At 48.4% G+C, this 19,578-nt stretch overlaps 2 protein-coding genes across 2 annotated transcripts; one reads left to right on the top strand and one right to left on the bottom strand.

Moving 5' to 3' along the window:
- Positions 1-7,625: 7,625 nt before the first annotated feature.
- On the bottom strand, positions 7,626-19,299 carry LOC135810007 (polyubiquitin-B-like). The gene is made up of 2 exons (XM_065323466.1): positions 18,069-19,299; positions 7,626-9,335 (listed from the first exon to the last, which is right to left on the bottom strand). Exons 1-2 carry the CDS (start codon positions 19,204-19,206, stop codon positions 8,845-8,847), a joined length of 1,629 nt encoding a protein of 542 aa, XP_065179538.1. The 5' UTR covers positions 19,207-19,299; the 3' UTR covers positions 7,626-8,844.
- On the top strand, positions 10,302-16,381 carry LOC135809998 (uncharacterized). The gene is made up of 6 exons (XM_065323456.1): positions 10,302-10,672; positions 11,297-11,830; positions 12,650-12,865; positions 14,051-14,152; positions 14,821-14,962; positions 15,534-16,381. The coding sequence occupies exons 1-6, from the start codon at positions 10,619-10,621 to the stop codon at positions 15,779-15,781; spliced, it is 1,296 nt and encodes a 431-aa protein (XP_065179528.1). The 5' UTR covers positions 10,302-10,618; the 3' UTR covers positions 15,782-16,381.
- Positions 19,300-19,578: the final 279 nt, after the last annotated feature.

Below are 19,578 nucleotides of genomic sequence, written 5' to 3' on the forward strand. Positions count from 1 at the left end.
TCCACTATGACCTTACACATCTTTCGTCTCGAAAATCGACTTCAAGTAATTATATTATTCCAGTACTCCGGTCCATGGCTGATTTAGTATGCGAGTCCTTGTCTTACTTGTTCAACCCGCGATATTCATGTTAAAACAAAATGGCGTCACGATTTATTGAAAGTGGTATAGTTGGTGGAACGAGTGTTCAAACCCATTTGAACTTCATACTGTTCGTCTTCTTTTTGACATGCTCCCTTTCCATCGTCCTTAGCTTTTGTTTGTTGAGAGCTGTTTTGGCTTTCTCCTATACCTCTGGGGGATGCCAAGTGATGGCTTTGAGAGGCTGGTGATGGCTGTGAGCGAGAGTTTGCCGATCGGCGTCGTCCTCGCTATAGCGATGAAAATACTAGTTACTGCGCACCTGGCACATATCACAACACGTCGGAGCGTCCAGGAGCAAAGGAATCTTGGGTTTTCACTGGAATCTAGTTCCTCCAGCATCGTGTAGCCCACCGTCGGTGAATGGCGGTCCAGAAAGGTCGAACCTGGTCTTCTGCAGCATCTCGCAGTCCTGCGAGGCACACTGAATACGCCTGTCATGTATTCTACAAATAAAAATCACGAAGTTGTGGACTTTACAGTGATGAGTCTATCCTGTATGCTGCAAAAGACGCAGGAAATGTGACTGGTGTCTGTACACTCAGTGACTGGACGCCAACACCCCAGTCTTCTCCTGCAGGATCTGTTTGACATTGACATTATGCAGTAGGTCGGCATTGACCTGGTTTGGCAGCTATCGTTATAGTATCTGCCTGTTTGGATGTAGCAGGTTGGTGTTTGCTCGTCGTCCAGTCCGGAATTTTCTTGTAACTCACGGTGGAGTACGCGCAGGGTTTGTGATCATCCCTGTTCACTTCAATATTATCAAACACAACGTTCCCTCTGTCACTCATCTTATCCTGAGTACTGAATTTGCTGACAATATTGCACCATACTTGTCACAACCTACCGCCACTGCTGGCGGTGGCGACTGGTTCGTCAATGGCGGTGACCAGGCTGACTGACTAGCTTCGAGACAGCGGCCTCGTTGTCAATCCCGCGGCAGCCTAAAGGTTGATTTTATTCATCCAGCCTCAGCGCCATGTTGACGATGCCCTAGTGACTGTGTGTCATGGATTGCCTTGCCATCAGCGGTCATTGCCGTCCACCTTGATGCAGCCCTCAACAACTGGCTCAGCCCATGGGAGTCTCAAGTGGACAAAATTGTTGCCAAAGTAGCTCAGAAGATTGGTGCATCGTGGTGTAGGTGAGCACATAACTAGGACTTCCCAGCGTCTATTTGTCCAGGCTGCGATACTATGTGACATGCTGTACTGCACATTCTTTTCAGCACTGCAAGGCCGGCAGCTGGACCGACTGCAGGGGCCGCGCACATGCAGGCCGCCTGTTGCCAGTGCAGCATTCTGGAACGTTCCTTCCTTCTGAGATCCGTGGAATAATAACTTTCTTTGCTTCAAAGCAAGTTGCTTACCTTTCTGTTGTGCTCCCAGTGTCCTTACAACAATAACCTACAGCAATGTTTTATTTTCCTTTCCATTCCCCAACCAATGAATACTACGATGTCGATTCTATTTCTTCATACTTTGGTGTGTGCCCGCGCACGCACGTGTGTGTGTATACCTCACTCGCCACTCGAAGTTCTGTTCCCCATCACTGGAACACTGCCTGTTCTTTCAGGACCTGCCATCATCTGCGGATGGGCATTCAATAATTTTATTGTGTGTGTGTTTCATTCAGAATCAGATTCGCTATCATTGCTATTAGAGATAATCTGTGGGTTCACATCCAGTGCATTTTTAGATCTGCGTGCTTTTCTCGCCACGGGCGCATACATGGGACATTGTGTGTGTGTGCGTCTGTGTGTATGGGGATATTGTCTGTATCGGCTTTTGGTACTAATGTTCAGGTCTGTGCTTGCATGTGTGAACATGAAATTGTTCGGTTCTGTGCATGCTATTGCTATGTTGTTTATTATTGTATGTATGTGTGCATTTCCACGAACAGTGTAGACGAGCGTGGAGAGTGCATTCATCCCTCATCAACCACTTCCCCTTGGGCTTACGAGAGTTTTTTCTGCGTACCTCTCTGATACTGTATTGATGCCGGCACCTGTACCTCGATGTGTTCCTCTATCTGCAGTCGCCTTTAACCTTCGGTCAAGTTAACGTTTATTGTGCTCTATTTATCGTGCGAATCAAAATAAACAATAATAACACAAGTCGTGCTAGAGTGACGACATGTGCGTGTAGTAGGGTTGATGCGATGGGACGTTATAATTAGGTGGAACAGAACACACATTGGGCAGATTGATTGGGCATCATTGATTGTGCTCAGTCTAAACAGTGAACATAATAATTATCTCCAGTGACAGACTGTAGCGGCTAGCCTCCAATAGGTAGCTGGCACTAGTCGCTACTGCTTGTTTGACAGGTGCCGCCAGAACCCCTGTTGTGTCATGCTATAGATGCACATGCCCTGTTCTGGGGCATACTGAGGTACTTTGATTTTGTTGACTGCATGTAGACAGCATCCAATAGTAGTACTCGTAGACCTTGGCTCTTTGTAGGTCAACCACCATCGCATGGATCGATCGGTGACTATGCACTTGGAGGTTGGAATAGCCCGCGCTGAACAGATCTTGCCATGGCCCAGGGAGTGAACTCGCTTACTCGACTATCCCGGTTTTAGTTAATCAGCATGAGTGGTGCAATTTGTCCATACCATGTTGCGAGCTCACAGTTGTTTGGGCAGGTTTTGAGCTGCACCACGAAACAAAGCGAAATAACGGCGTGACTGTAGAGCAAGGAAGCGGCGAGACGGCACTTCCAGGACGAGACAGGCAGTAGAGATGTGTTCACAGCACGAGCAACCTCTCAGACCCTGCCGGTACTCCACAGTTACAAGAATATGTCGGACTGGACGACGCGCCAATGCAAACCTGCTACATCCACCCAGGCAGATAGCTGCCAAACCAGGCCAATGTCGACCCACTGCATACCGGTATGTCAATGTCAAACAGATCCTGCAGGAGAAGACTGGGATGATATTGGCGTCCAGTGTACGGACACCAGTCACATTTCCTGCGTCTTTTGCAGCATACAGGATAGACTCATCACTGTAAAGTCCACAACTTCGTGATTTTTATTTGTAGAATACATGACAGGCGTATTCAGTGTGCCTCGCAGGACTGCGAGATGCTGCAGAAGACCAGGTTCGACCTTTCTGGACCGCCATTCACCGACGGTGGGCTACACGATGCTGGAGGAACTAGATTCCAGTGAAAACCCAAGATTCCTTTGCTCCTGGACGCTCCGACGTGTTGTGATATGTGCCAGGTGCGCAGTAACTAGTATTTTCATCGCTATAGCGAGGACGACGCCGATCGGCAAACTCTCGCTCACAGCCATCACCAGCCTCTCAAAGCCATCACTTGGCATCCCCCAGAGGTATAGGAGAAAGCCAAAACAGCTCTCAACAAACAAAAGCTAAGGACGATGGAAAGAGAGCATGTCAAAAAGAAGACGAACAGTATGAAGTTCAAATGGGTTTGAACACTCGTTCCACCAACTATACCACTTTCAATAAATCGTGACGCCATTTTGTTTTAACACGCATACGGTCCACTCCAGTGTATCCACATCACAATAGACCATTTGCGCAAATAATAGTAGGGGGGCCGAAAGGGGGCAAGCTTACGCGTAGGGGGGCGTCAGGTGACCCAGCGCTGCAGCAGCGCGCATGCAGCAGCGCTGGGTCAAGCAGACAAAGTACACACTTTCTTGCTGGTTTTGTTTTTTTCGAGTAGACAGAGCTCAGGAGGGTGAGGACGGCAGAGTCGGAGAGCTGGTAGAAGAGGTTCCTCAGCCTTCTTGGACTATAAAGCAGCTGAGAGATTATCTACGAAAGCAGGGTGGTTTGTTGACAGGACGGAAAGCGGAGCTACTTACGAGGTCGTTCATACGGGGCTTCGTCGACTGATTTTTTTTACCTACACTCACTCACGAACTGCGCGTGACATTTGTTCTACATCCAGGGCGTTATTCTACAAATCCAATCCCGAAGCACCAAGAAGCAAGCGGTCGACCCGTAATGCAGCTCCCGTCGCCACGCGCACTTCAGCACCAGTATTTCCTGACTCTGGCTGGACCCAAGACAGATCGAAACTTCCTCGTGTAACAGCATCCACGATCTTGTCGCATTTGCTGCTTACTGGAAAGCAAGTTCGCACCAGTGAGAGCCATGATGTACTCATCATCAAGAGGCCTCTAGATCGGGGACACGAGCTGTATTTTGGTGGATACAATCACGATGTTAGTGTGTGCTGTGTGGAGGCCGAGATTTTTATCGAAGCCAAGTGCTGGGCAACCCAGAAAAAGTCTACCAAGTACAGCTTGCGACTTGTGTTCACAGATGACGCCAAAAATGATAGTGCTGTGCTGTATTTTGCTGTGTGTGTGAGGGCTGCTACGGTGTTGCTGGTGGAGATGGTGGGCTCTGCTCTGTGTTTGCTGTGTTACTGGTGCTTAGATTTTGGATTTCAGTTTCGGCAGCCTCCGACACGATACTCAAACTCACTCTCACTTTCTCCTCGCCGCGGCTTCTTGGCTTTTGGCTCGACATCGAGCCTCTCTAGTAAAGAATGACGAACAAGTGCAGCACTTCGACGATCCGCAGGAGAGGGTCTCTCGGCTGGTGGTCGCCGAAAGGAGAAAACACTGGGGATGCTTTCCTGCTTCAAACGACGATGCGGCTTCCCAGAAGCTAATGCAGGCAGCCCGGGTAGATCTGGATGGAAGTCTTTTTCCCTGAAATGTTCACTGCAAACAACAGTGCTGGATGAGATCGTGAAATGCGCTCCCTCTTCGCGCTTACATGCCTGCACCCATCTCGCCCTTACTCTGGCCTTAGGTCGGGATCTTTGGGATACTTATGAAAAGACAGATCTCGTTGATCTGATCGGCGATTTGAGCAGCCAAACACAGAGCAGTGGTCGTGCGATGGCATCGTGAGGCGAAGGAAAACTACCGACTGAACTACAACCAAATCATTTCAAAACAAAAACAAGAAACACGGCCACCGGCACCAACAAGCACACGAAATCTCCGTGCAGTACACCACGTACACACTGTACTTGCACGCTGCACTGTGCAGTGTGCACGGTCCACGCGCGATCTCATGCACGATGGGGCCCCCCTATACTACCATGCCTTGCCCCCTTACGCCCCCCTACTTTATTTTGTCAAATGGTCTATTTCCCACTGCATGGAAATCAGCAACGGTTATTCCTCTTTTCAAAGGTAAAGGAAGTGCTTCTTTGCCCACGAACTACCGTCCAATTTCACTGCTCCATCCCATCAGCCGCCTCTTCGAATCCCGCATAGCCCATCAGCTGAACAGCTTTCTTTACCGTAATTGCATAATTTCGCCCAGTCAATTTGCTTACGTTCCACAACGATCAGCTACGGATCAACTCATTCTTTTGACCCATCAGATTGCCCGTCTCTCTGATAGAGGCCAGAGATTTGACTGTGCATTTCTCGACTTCCAAAAAGCGTTTGATAAAGTACATCATCCTACGCTCCTGCGCCACATGAATGCATTCATGGCACCAGAGGCACACGCCTGGTTTGGGTCCTACTTGCTTGACCGTAGTCTAAATAAATGTGAAGCTGGATGGAACTCACTCTTCTCAATATATGCTAAACTGTGGTGTTCCCCAGGGTTCGTACCTTGCCCCTCCGCTTTTTCTTTTGTATATCAATTCCCTGCCTGACATAGTAAACCACACCTCACCCTTTCTCTTTGCTGATGATGTCACTCTTCTAAATGCTCATAATGTATCCCTCTCCTTAGATGAGAACATGTCCCACCTCCAGCAGGATCTGGCCAGCTGCCAGAATTGGGCTCAGAATATCCATGGGAAATTTTCTCCAGAAAAAACTTTCATCTTTTCGAATCATGACATTCCTGACTCCTCCTCTGTTTTAATGGACGGCGTTCCTATTGCCTTTGGACGTTCTGCTAAGCATCTCGGCGTACAGCTCAGTGATGGTTTGAAGTTCCATGACCACTTCCACACCATCTTCAGGAAGTTTCAGCAACGAGTCAACCTGTTATGTTTCATGGGCAGACATTTACCATCGTCCCATATTCTCCTCTTGTATAAGTCTTATGTGCGTCCGGCAATTGAATATGCCATTCCTGTCTGGTCGTTTAGGATCACATCCGCTCAGTTAGAGTCCCTTGATGTACTCCAGGCTAAGGTTTGCCGGCGACTCCTGAAGTCTGCAAAAATAACCTTTGATATCTATGAATCAAAATCCAATTTGAATAGATTGTGTCACTTAGAATCTCTGCAATTTCGCCGTATCTTTATTTCTCTTGTGGTTTTATTTAAGTACATCAATTTTCACCCAGAATATCTCTCTCGCTTTGCGATAACCATATCACGTAGTGCCCGTAGGCCCAAAAAGCTCGTTTTTAACTCACATGGTCGTATTTTTTCATCCCTTTTCCTACAGAAAACTGGTTCTCTTTGGAATTGTCTTCCACCCCGATTGACAACTTTAGATTCCCTATCTGAATTCAAGCGTCACTTACGTATTCACATTGCTAAGTATCAGTTCGACTGCACTGGTACACCTTTGATGTGCAATCATTGATTTACATGCTTGTTCTTTTCTTTTCTGTCTTACTTTCTTTCCTTGTGTTTCTTATTGCGCACTTTCATCCTTAACTATGTTACTAGTACATACACAAATAGGAGATCCCCCAGATAGGCGTTAGCCTTTGGGTAATCCTGAAATAAAGATTATATATATATATATATATATATATATATATATATATATACAGGGGGAAGTGGTCCCGTCCACCGCAAAGAGGGCTCAACAGTGCTGGGGTGCACTGGAGCTAGTACACAATTGTGTTTTCTTGGTGAGGACCGCTTCCATTGTATATATATATATATATATATATATATACCATTTAATATTTTATGACTTGGGGCTCCCCGCGTGCTAGTTTGTACGTGAAGTGTGTGGGTACAGTGAGGGCTGCGTCCCACCCGCCTGTGTGGATTCACAGGAAGTGTGAGTTACGAAGTCTGAAGAAAACGTTGAACGGTCTCTGCTTGGATGACGACTACACCATAGCTCAGTGGTTAGAGCATCGCTGGCTACAAGCGAGGGTCCCTGGTTCGAGTCCTGGTGGTGACAGTCAATTTTTTCTTCAGACTTTTCCCGTTTGTCTCTTTCCCTCAAAACCATTTAATATATATATATATATATATAAACTAAGAAGGAACACAGGACAGCCATAACAGCCATAGTTGAATAAAAATCTGACAGACATTTTCAGCACATTTTTAGAATACCACATTTAAATAAAAGTATTGTACATTGTACATTGTACTTCAAAGTATACCATACAGGCATATGCTCAATCTGAGGGCACTGAGCTACTTCATACACTTACTGTTATTAGCAGACAGTACAGACCAGGGAGTCGTCAAATGCCGTATTTGACGACTCCCTCAGTGGGTACAGACAGTACACTGTTTCATCCTCTCCGAACAAAAAAGAGAAGTAGGGCGAACCAGGTAGTAATGAAAAATTAAGATACATGTTCAAGTCGAAGTCAAAGCCTGGATAAGAATAGAAAGAAAAATAATATTTATAAATTAATATGATTATTAAACTGATCAAGAGAACCCATTGGCCGGCAATGAGGATCATCAAGCACTTGGTGAGATATGTTACAAAAGAGTGTATGATGCAGTAATGATGCCGGATGGCACTGAGCCGCTGAGGATCTGCCGTGCACTGGTGGCCGCGCCGGGAAGCCAATTTGCCATGAGAATACAATAAGTTAGGCAATGTATGTGGTTATGGTGAGAAAGAAAACAAGGAAACGTGCGTGTGAGTGTGTGTGAGGGGGGGGGGGGGACTGGTTGTCGCAGTAGCCACTACACTATGTTGCGCCGCTAGATCCACACATCATGCAAGAACTTGTAAGTTAAAAGCAGCTTCGGAGCACACTACCGCCGCAATGCATTCACAACGTATTGCGGGGATTGCCCTATTCAAAATTTAAATAATAATAATACCCACAAGCCAGGCCACACGGTCCTGTACCGTATGCACTGTTGATCATCTCAACAAGCTGGCTGTGGCAAGCAGCTCCGCGCATTGTTGCGGCTGAGCAACCTTGACTCACATTGCGGCTCTGCAATTAATTCTCTCAAGAGCGGGAGCATGCTACGATCATCCGGCAATCAGACCTGCAGCCGTGCTCACGCCATGTTCAACTTTGATCACCAACGAGCCATACACTGGACAGTGTACACTGAACATAGTCTGGCAGCTGCACACCGACCGACTAACATAGTCTGGCAGCTGCACACCGACCGACTAAGCAGCCGTAAAGGCCAGTCAACCTGTATGCTTCGTTTTCAACATTCGCATCAAATCATCTTGGCCACCTGTTGTTCACAAAACTTCACCAGTGGTTGGTATCAGGGTGTAGCAAAATACCAGTGTTTACAACTGCTTGATTAGAGTCGCACCTCTCTTATCCGGCCCTCTTTCATCCGGATCCCTCACCATCCGGAAGAAAATCATTGGTTACCGTCAATTTACAGCATAATATGGCTTGCATACATACAGTATGTCTGTTCGATTATCCGGTTCCCTCGCCTGTCCGGATATTTTTTGTGGAAAACGGATGTGTGCGGTTATGCGAGGTCTGACTCTACCATGATCACGTCGTTATGACGCAATTGCCTGTGTTCCTGCGACATGATCACCATGTCATGCAGCCACCGCCAGTCCCACCACCACGCAGACTTAACACCATGTGAATGTTGCTGTTGTCCACAATACCGTACTCCGCCAGCGTGCGGTCATCCAGCAGCGGCTTAGCGCCATAGATCAGGTGTTGTTGCTCTACGGGCAATCCTTCTCTTGCATTGATCCTGGCTTTGAGACTGCTCACCCGATCGTTGAGTTCCACTTCAAATGTCCACGACTTGCCGGTTACCTGTATTATGAACACCTGCATGCCTCCTTTCAGACGCAACGTCAGCTCTAGTGTGCATCGCTCCGTCACATTGTACTCATGCATCGTGCGACTATCCGCATATAGCTGCCGGCCGCCGTAGCTCAGCCGCTGCTGGTCGTACGAGATCCGCTTCTCCTGCTCGATTTGTGACTTGACCGCCGCCAGAGTGTCGCTCGGGTCGACCTCCAGGCTGAGCCGGTCACCACTGGGAGTTTGTATGAACACCAACATCACTAGTGTGTGCTCATGTAGAGACTCTACCTATCCCGGCCGTAGACGATGATGACAACCTCAGTACCTGGTATTGAGTCAGTGAGTGCCCTCGCGTGTAGAGATTATTATATCGGGGAGACCAGGTCACAGAAGATAGCGGCACTGAATGAGCTCCAGCTACTGCACTGGCCCAAATAATTATTTACACTCACTTGTCTTAGCTCAGAAGCGACGGTTAGTATGCACTGCCGACCGATGCACTGCAGGCCGACGACTAGCGCCGGTTTTGCTGCCCGAATTCGACCAGCGCAGCAGATGCACTTTCTACCCAGCTCTGCTGGCTTCAAACACAAGACTCGTTTGCTTCCACTTCGAGGTGCAGCCGCTCGCTCTTATCTCCCTTTCTCATCGGTGTCGTTGATCTGGTCAGAGTTTTCTGTTTGCATGTTTGTGCTCTGGTCCTACTCCTACGTCCTAGGCCCTAGTCAGTAGTCTAGTCTGGATCGAAGTACAGTCTCATTCGCGCACTTTCAGCCCGTCCGTTCCGGACTTCCCTGAGTCCCATCTTTACTCGTACTAACTAGCAGATCCTTGTGCGGTCACCGACTGCGGGGCCTGCACCCGGGCCTTGATGCCTCACTCCACCGCGCATACACTCTGAGTGAGGGTGTGACTCATGAGTCATGTTTGCTAGGCGGGATGAACAGAGGGGAAACCCGAAACGAAAGATAGGCAGTACCATGACCATGATGACCAGACTGCTAAACTAAAGTGCTAGCTGCTGGCGATATCGATAGCTAGCTAGGCGGCATACATGTAAATCACTGTCAGAGATCTGAGTAGCCGACCAGGTGAGCAGGTACTAGGCCTAGGTGAGGTGACGGAGTCGTGTATCATGTAGTCGCTAGGACACGTAAAAATGGCGTCAGTCAAAAGTCAAAGGAGCAAAAAATTACTAGTAAAAATGTAAAAATGACATCAAACTGCAAATCACTTTTCAAAGTAGACTCTTCAACGAGAATGAGCACAGCTAGAAGAACTGATGATACAGCAGCTATTGCTGAAATATCTGCGAGCGGGCAGGATAAGGAGTGGCTATTCTACATCAGCCTAGACTTGAGCTTGCTACAGACGGAACTAGAGTCCAGTTTGGCACAAGATACCACAGTACCGCTTGCATGATGGCCGTCATTGAATGAGTCCAAGATCACGAGCAGTGAGCGGCTAGCTGGAGCTGCAGTCAGTCACTGCGTTTGACAACTGTACGCCGGGGTACTGTAAGAAGCGAGGTTGACTTGGGGAAATGTTAGCAAGAGCGTGCCTGCCCCATTGGCGTGTTGCAAGCACGAGATCGCTGGTAAGATGATGCCAGCATGAGCAGGCAGAGACTCCCCTGTCCTGGTGCACAGACGATCATGTTTAGTCTAGTACACGTAAAGCAGTCCCAGCTATGGCACATCACCGCGCATGCACTAGTGCATGATTTTTTTGAATTATGATCTATTATTTACATGTATGTTCATGTGAGTCCACATACACATACGCGCTTGCACGCACACACACACACACACACACACACACACACACACACACACACCGCGCAGCGATAGACTGCAGATAATGTCTCTGCCGGAATGATTCAGAAATTGTAAGCCTTGCCCCGCGCAATATCTCCCGTTGACCAGTGCGTCTGAACATCTGCATCACGGTAAACAGACTCAGTTATGCAAACACGACCAGAGCGATGAGTCTTCACTGTGTACCGTGTGTCCAATGCCAGTGTTTATAGCTGAAACAGGAGAAGCAGGTTAGGCCACGTCTTGCATGTGCGTTATTCACTACGTGAGTGTCAGGGCGTGTCTGCTCTGCACCAGCAGTTTCTAAGAACATGTGTGCCACGTGTGGGTCTGTGTGCGCACATGTCTGTGTGTGCACATGTACATACATGTGTGTATGCCGGTCTCCTTTCTCTCGTATGTAGTTGTCTCACCCGCCAGGCATAGGAGCGACGACGGCACTGGTGAGCACACGGACGTACGTTCTATCCGCCACGCACTGCGGCGGCCGCACTGCCAGCGCCGCACCGCCATTGCACTCATGTCGGCGACACCTTAAAGCGGCCGGGTCGGCGGCAACACCAGTTTGGACCCAACGCCGCAGCGTGGTGGTGGACGTGCAGCAGGCCAAGCAGATGGACGCCGAGATCCTGGCCGGCGTCCAGGAGGAGATGGGGCAGAACCTGACCGACTATATACTGACATCGTCACCGCCGGCCTACTGCTCGTCGTACATGACATGGCTAGCGGATCTGACCGGTCACTGGCCTACTGCCCTAGCTCTCTGCGCGCTGAGCGTTCAGCCGATTGTTATTCCCTTGTTGCTGCACCTGCGCATGCGTAGTATTTCCGTCGAGCGTGCCCTGCTCCGCTACACGACACTGCTGGACGAGTACCAGGACCGGCTGAAAGGGCAGAGCTTGTACGGCGAGGCGTGGCGCGTCTACAGGGCCAAACGGGTAGGAATGTGCTTGTGCTTGCATGGCCTTGGCTCTGTGTGTGCGTGCGTGCGTGCGTGTGTATGTGTGTGTGCATGCGTGCGTAGAAAGTGGACAAAAACGTGTACAGAAGATCCAGACTGCACATCGAACCTGACCACCCTTCTGAAATTTTAAAATATACATGCAGTTGGCAGTTGTGAGCACATGCTATGACTAGGTTCACATGCTATGACTAGGTTCACATGCTATGACTAGGTTGCCACTTGATTTATGAACATCACAGTCATGTTGCCTATACTACTGTATCTGTGTATCTGTGTATCTGTGTATCTGTGTATCTGTGTATCTGTGTATCTGTGTGTCTGTGTGTCTGTGTGTCTGTGTGTCTGTGTGTCTGTGTGTCTGTGTATCTGTGTGTCTGTGTGTCTGTGTGTCTGTGTGTCTGTGTATCTGTGTATCTGTGTGTCTGTGTGTCTGTGTATCTGTGTATCTGTGTATCTGTATCTGTGTATCTGTGTATCTGTGTATCTGTGTATCTGTGTCGCATTGCACACAAGAAACTTGCCTGTACACCTAGCAGGGTTTCGGCGAGAACGTGTCCTTAGCTCTACCGGACGTACGCAATTTGTATGATCATACAACATTTTGAAGGTCCCTTGAGCGGTGGTCGTCTTAGACAGGTCTCACTGTAGCTGCAAGGGATGTAATTTCCGATCAAATGACCCTGGATAAGGAGACCCCACTTTGAAGGCCCCTTGAGCGGTCGGCTTTGGCAGGTTTTACTGTACTGCTGCTGTTCATATGGTGGAGCTTACTTTCTCCTTTGCTCTCCTGCAGGACATGCTGAAGGAAAGTGGATTCCGCCTGCCGCATAAACTGTCGCTGGGCATGTTCGAAGTGCCTCTTGCCGCCTGCATGGGGGCCGGGGCGGCCATTGCCGCTCATCTCCATGGCAACATGGGCGGCTGGCTGTGGGTTTCTGACCTTGGTGCGGCGGACACGACACTGCTTAGTCCGACTCTGTTTTTCGCGCTGTACGTTATGCGCATATGGGTGAGTGATGGGTTATTTATACATGATGTATGGCAACAAGGAGTCATAATAATACGACCCCTGCTAGGGATATGAATCATAACAATCATTGTGATAGTGAAATGTGTGAGCGTGGGCGTGCGTGCGTGCCAGGTGACTGTGTAATTGTGTATGTAACTATGGACGATGTTGTTTTATACAGGTGTACCTCTATTTTTTTCAAGTGTCATTGCCGCCATTGCATGGAGACTCGGAGCTGTAAGGCCGCAACCACACTACGTAAAAATCACAGTACAAATTTTCATGCATATCTCAGTACAAGTCGGTACGCAACCACACTACACTTTTCGGTCTGCATAGATGACGTTTTCACGCGACCAGCACGTGACGTTGTCGTACCAAAGCGTGTGCCATGCGCTGGAAAAGACCGGGAAATTCAAAAGCAATGCTGATGCTGATGCTATGTACGACGACCAGGTACAAAAACAAAGTTGTACACAGGAGATGGAGCGCGAAAACGACAAACGTGGCTTTCTACAGGGGTGCGCCAGTTGCTGAAAACCTACAAAGCGCATTTTGCATTTCGCACGCGTCGGCATGACGATTTCTACTGTAATGCCGTTTGTACGTGATTGTGTACCAAGTGTGGTTGCAGCCTAAAGCTACGTTTGCCCACTAGAGTCATGCATACATGTATTTGTTCCAAAGATGCGAATGTTTGTCATATTGCTGCTCTTCGTAGCATAAAGCGGGATTCACAGAAGCTTTTTTGGGGATGCAATGCACGATGCGACGGGATCTGCGATGGCGGCGTGCGATGCGAACTCGCGAAATACCATTCACAGAAGAAGTCAGCGATGTGACATCGCCTTGCTGATTTGGCGTGAAGTTCAATGCTGGTCACCATGGTGTTCGCGCGGCTTGGTACAACGTTTACAAATCTACAAACAACTCTTGAACCTTTGTACAACTTTGCTGCAGAGAGGGTCAATATTGCACACCGAATCGCCTGCCGCATCGCGAAAGTTGACCTAAGCTCAACTTTTGCGATGGCCCAGTTGCGTGAGCTGCGAGATGGGTGCGATTTGGGAATTTCCCGGCTTCGCGGCCGTCGCATCGCGCATCGCCTCGCAAAAAAGCTTCTGTGAACCCCGCTCAATTCCACTGTACTTCCGCTCTTGAATTCCTGTTGTGTTGTTTTGCCAGGCGGCTTCGCCGAAAGCAGCCAAGGACATGAACCCGGGCCAGATTGTGTTTCAATTCTCGGTGTCCATACTCGTGACCCTGATTCTACGGGACGTGGCGGCAGTAAGTGCGCACTCCGTTCCTTCGGTGACTTTTCTCTGTTTCTAATCAACGTTTCTGACAGGCACAGTAACATAGAGTCACGCGTCCAAGAATGTTGTTCCCAACGGGTTAGCCTGGGGCTTTCTTATTTTTCAGCAATCTGGCTGCGTTCTTATAGCACGTTATCAGAAACAATTCGTACTGAATCCTATTACGCATTACGCAGAGCTCACTGACTTGTCAGTTTGAGCACTCTGGCAAGGTACGTTCGGGCCTGATTGGAAATTTTTATTTCCATTGCTATCAGGTTCGGCCTCATTTCCTCTGTGCTGCGCTGATGAGTTCACAAAGAACGAAACAGCATGCTGTCCGCAGATTGAGTACTGAATCCTATGTATCCCAAAAGCTGCCGGAAGACCAACACCGCCGTTCTTAGCTTTGGGCTGTGGTGTTCTTAGCATTTCAGGCTGGACGTTCTTGGGCTCCACGTTCTTTGGCGAGTGACTCCACTGTAATCAGTGTGAGCTCTGGCTGACTTGTTTCACTTATGAAGTGGTAACAGTGGAATCAGCATGTGCCCAGCAAATCATCCGCCCTATTGCCGGTCCATCTTTTCCAAGTTTTGCTGCATGCATGTGTGTGCGTGCGTGTGTACATGTATGTGCGTGTTTGTTCTTCACGCAATGCAGATTGTTTTCTGGCTGGGCATATTTCACAACATGTGCGTTCTGCCCGTCGTCTTCTACCTACGCAGCAACACCGTTTACCGCGAACGTTACGTGCCACTCATGAGCAAATCCGTACAGGCTATGGTGGAACGTGATGCTCTCGGTGAGGATTGTACTACCGTAAAGTCTTGTATAAAAGCCGCGGCTTCTACGACTTTCTTGGTGATATTTTGCAGGTTTCTACTGTGAGACAGGCTTCTATACAAGACAGGTATTTCTATGTATGTCAACACTAAAACCAGGCTTATGTGTGATTTCATGGGCCCAACATTGCGGCTCCTATTGGAGGGCAGCTTCTATTCAAGTGCGGCTTTTATACAAGACTTTACGGTATTCAGGCTGAACGCATTATATGCCCAATCGGCAATGGCTATATTGACATCATTCTACTGTAGTAACCTGTAGGAAAGCTTGCCTCCAACCATGTGTGTTATGAACGAGTACTCTGATTTATACTGTCTTGGTACGACTATTTTGCAAAAACCGAGCAAGTACTAGTAGTCAAATAGTCGTAATAATTGTTCACCCCTTTATAATCATGATAATGTGCAGAGGAAAGTGGTGGTGAGCTGCCAGCTCCTGCTGAGAGTCCCAACGTTAACGCTGATGTGCTCTTGACAGGCGTATACCCGCTGTTACAGTCTTTTCTTGTGTGCGTGTCCCGTCTCTGCCAGGGAAATCGCTTGCGCTGCCGCACGCGACCAAAGTCGTCGATCGGTTTGCGCCGGGGCTGGACGAGCGGCCACTGCTTCTGCCTGACTTCGACCCGGACAAGGTACCCGCGCCACAGGCTAAGCCTGCACTGGCTAGTGGAGATACTGGAGCATCGCTGACAGAGGTGACCGGCATCACGGCGGAGGAAAAGCGATCCGCAGTCGAAGAGGCTCGGCAATCAGCTAAGCCGAAGGTGCGGCGGCGTTAGCGCAGTATGCGGAAGTATACTGCGTAACTGCATGTCAATTGTGCTGTGATCTACACCACATCGTAGCACGTGTAGTTGCTATTAGTTCTTTACTTGATGTTATGAATTTATCGAGGCTATGCTGTGCACGCAGTATGTGTGGAAACTGGAAAGACTTTGAAGATGCTGCAAGCTCCGGCACAAGTGTGGTGCCGGCGTGGGCACCTCGTATTCTCTGAGCTGTGCGTTCTGCTGCTATGCTGCAGTATCATATTTTCCACGCAAGCACAGCATGCCTCCTTCATGACGGTACAGGTGCTGTAGGGTAAGAGACCGGCCACACAAGCTGTGCGTCGCGACTCGCAAGACAGGTGCTCTGTACTCGTATTATATCCGCGGCAAGACCTCTTATAACAATTGCCTACTGTGTACATACCAAGTGTTTTGACGTATTACCTTGCAAACCTGCGGTGAACTGTACACCGTCTTGTCATAATGCTATCATGGTTGCTAAAAACTATTATTTTCAAAGTCCGTAGCACTCCATGTCTAACTCAGAACATCGTTGTTCTCCAACTCCCTGGTTTTACTCTGCACGCGGCGATATTCAGCGTGTTGCTACGATTCAGCTTGAACTAACAGGCGCGTGCCCCGTATGGGTTCCTGGGTGCCCGGAACCCCCCTTTTTTCGCTCAAAATGTAGGATTTTGCTTCATTTTTTGAAATTTTTCCCCGGGGAACCCCCGGAACCCTCCTTTGAAGGGCACCAGCGCACGCGCCTGACTACTACTGAGGACTCTTGAACACCTCCACCTGTGCAGTATGACCAGCATGCAGGGTATGATACCTGAACCATTCAGGGGGGGGGGGGGTACAACTCCCAGACAGGTCAAGCTGTGCTCATAACCGCTGCACACATGAAACCACACGTTTGCGTGGAGTTTGCTGGTGTGTGGGGCGTCATGCATAGGGAAAATTGGAAGCTCGCAATATGTTTTAGATGAGTCATGACCTGCACAATCATGTATTCTTAATTTGGCCCCTGGCCGAATTTTTGTTGACGTCAGCTTTTCCAGAGAATGGAGATCCTGAGCCATACCGTATAAGGCATGCACTACGAGTCTTGAGGCAGCGTCAACTTAGCCGGTTGAAAGTTAAGTTTGCTTTTTGAAAGCGGCATATTACTACAGTCCATTTCAAAACTATAGACGCGTAGGGAATACTTCAAATTTGGCTGGAACTTTTTGAGAATAGTTTTAGGAATATTGCTCAGGTCCGCTCCACAATTACTCATATAGTTTCTAAACGATTGGATAACAGACGCCCAATTTGGAAAAATTTATGCACAAAGTGATCACAGATTTTATGTGGTATAGATGCTGGCATAACGGTTTTGCCTAGGTACGCGTCTATTATAGTTTTGAAATTGACTGTAGTAAGCACAAACTCACGGTGAACGACGTCAGTACCTAGGGTTTGGGTACGACTCCTTAGTACAGTGGTAGTCATGAACGAGTACTTTTTTAATTTAGGAATAGTACGACCTGAACAAGACTTTTGTAAGCAGTTGTAAAACCTCGTTCAGCTGTTACAGTACTGTAAACAAAAATTAATAACAATCATTGCTGTACACTACGACTCGTACTGCACTGGCGTTCGCAGTGAACTAGTCCAGTCCGAATCGTTATGAAAACAGTGTTCGGTGCTTTGTAGTGATGGGATTAGGCTTGGCGACTCAAATGCCTTTCTTCCAACTGAGAAGAAGCCTCACCCTTACTTCTGAACTATAGTCGTGGCCAGAGAAATCAGACCTATCGTGCTATTGTAACTTTTAAATACCACCAGTGGTTACACAACCGCATGCCTAGCAGCACACAATTAAATCACGAGGTAGGATTTCTCCGCCAAAAATACTTCAAGCAGTACCAACAGTAGGTATCCCCAGACCAGAACTCATTTTACTTTACAGTGCACTGCAGCAATGTTCAAACAGACACGCATTAGTCAAACAAGACAACCAGTACTCACTATAGAGTGTGAACAAATTCTTCCAATGTAGCAGGAAAGTCAAGGCTGGGAGGTGCTGGAGGCGATAGAGCTCAGACCACCGCGAGAATATGGATACGTTACTTCAAGAACAAAGAGAAACCTAATGTCAGACGTGGCATGATGCGCGATGTGATACAGCTAGTGTAGAAAGGTGAGCAGGTACTAGGTAGGTTGGTTGGTATGTGCAGTGGGAAGAATGCATGATAGAATAAGACACAACACTTGGATAGGGAGAGTTGAGAAATAGTCCATTATTGGCCACCACGCAGACGCAGCACCAAGTGAAGAGTGGACTCCTTCTGGATATTGTAGTCACTCAGGGTTCGGCCATCCTCGAGTTGTTTGCCGGCGAAGATCAAACGCTGCTGGTCTGGGGGGATACCCTCCTTGTCCTGGATCTTGGTCTTCACATTGTCAATAGTGTCGCTTGGCTCGACCTCGAGAGTGATGGTCTTGCCAGTCAACGTCTTCACGAAGATTTGCATTCCACCACGGAGACGAAGGACCAAATGAAGAGTGGACTCCTTCTGAATGTTGTAATCACTCAGGGTTCGGCCGTCTTCCAACTGCTTGCCAGCGAAAATCAAACGCTGCTGGTCTGGGGGGATACCCTCCTTGTCTTGAATCTTGGTCTTCACATTGTCGATAGTGTCGCTTGGCTCGACCTCGAGAGTGATAGTCTTGCCAGTCAAAGTCTTCACGAAAATCTGCATTCCACCACGGAGACGAAGGACCAAATGAAGAGTGGACTCCTTCTGAATGTTGTAGTCACTCAGGGTTCGTCCGTCTTCCAACTGCTTGCCAGCAAAAATCAAACGCTGCTGGTCCGGGGGGATACCCTCCTTGTCTTGAATCTTGGTCTTCACATTGTCGATAGTGTCGCTTGGTTCAACTTCGAGAGTGATGGTCTTTCCAGTAAGAGTTTTGACGAAAATCTGCATTCCACCACGGAGACGAAGGACCAAATGAAGAGTGGACTCCTTCTGAATGTTGTAGTCACTCAGGGTTCGGCCGTCTTCCAACTGCTTGCCAGCGAAAATCAAACGCTGCTGGTCTGGGGGGATACCCTCCTTGTCTTGAATCTTGGTCTTCACATTGTCAATAGTGTCGCTTGGCTCGACCTCGAGAGTGATGGTCTTGCCAGTCAAAGTCTTCACGAAGATTTGCATTCCACCACGGAGACGAAGTACCAAATGAAGAGTGGACTCCTTCTGAATGTTGTAGTCACTCAGGGTTCGGCCATCCTCGAGTTGTTTGCCGGCGAAGATCAAGCGCTGCTGGTCTGGGGGGATACCCTCCTTGTCCTGGATCTTGGTCTTCACATTGTCGATAGTGTCGCTTGGCTCGACCTCGAGAGTGATGGTCTTGCCAGTCAAAGTCTTCACGAAGATCTGCATCTTGAAAAAGAAAGTTGAAGAACTGTTGTAGTTTAGAAAAAGGCTTCAAAAACAGTAGCAAGTGAACCAAGCTATCTTCACTTCTGAAAATGCTGTGCAGCTGGGTTTCTCTCCTTTTATTGCGACTTTTGCATTCATCACGCGGGTACAACTCCACTCGCTCATTGGCTGCATTTGGCGGGAGGCGTTTCCGACTACGTCATTCGGCCCGAAAGGGCCCCTAAACTTAGCAAGTTACGTCAGTCGTAGATGGATGACTCATTCGTGAAGCATCCAGTCTGATCCAGATCATGCGTACATTGCTGTACAGTGTATGTGTCATGATGATGCTAGCACGTGTTGGTGACACTTCGCGGACATCAACCCAGGAAA

Source organism: Sycon ciliatum, chromosome 1, assembly GCF_964019385.1.
Source record: "Sycon ciliatum chromosome 1, ocSycCili1.1, whole genome shotgun sequence".
Classification (NCBI taxonomy): Eukaryota; Metazoa; Porifera; class Calcarea; order Leucosolenida; family Sycettidae; genus Sycon; species Sycon ciliatum.

Excerpts from the sequence above, each read along its gene's own strand:
- LOC135809998 (XM_065323456.1), top strand. The coding sequence starts at position 10,619 with ATGTTAGCAAGAGCGTGCCTGCCCCATTGGCGTGTTGCAAGCACGAGA. Across the intron at positions 14,153-14,820 it reads TTCTACGGGACGTGGCGGCA|ATTGTTTTCTGGCTGGGCAT; the intron begins GTAAGTGCGCAC and ends CACGCAATGCAG. Across the intron at positions 14,963-15,533 it reads GGTGGAACGTGATGCTCTCG|GGAAATCGCTTGCGCTGCCG; the intron begins GTGAGGATTGTA and ends CGTCTCTGCCAG.
- LOC135810007 (XM_065323466.1), bottom strand. The coding sequence starts at position 19,206 with ATGCAGATCTTCGTGAAGACTTTGACTGGCAAGACCATCACTCTCGAG. Across the intron at positions 9,336-18,068 it reads GGTGCTGCGTCTGCGTGGTG|TGATGTTGGTGTTCATACAA; the intron begins GCCAATAATGGA and ends AGCACACACTAG.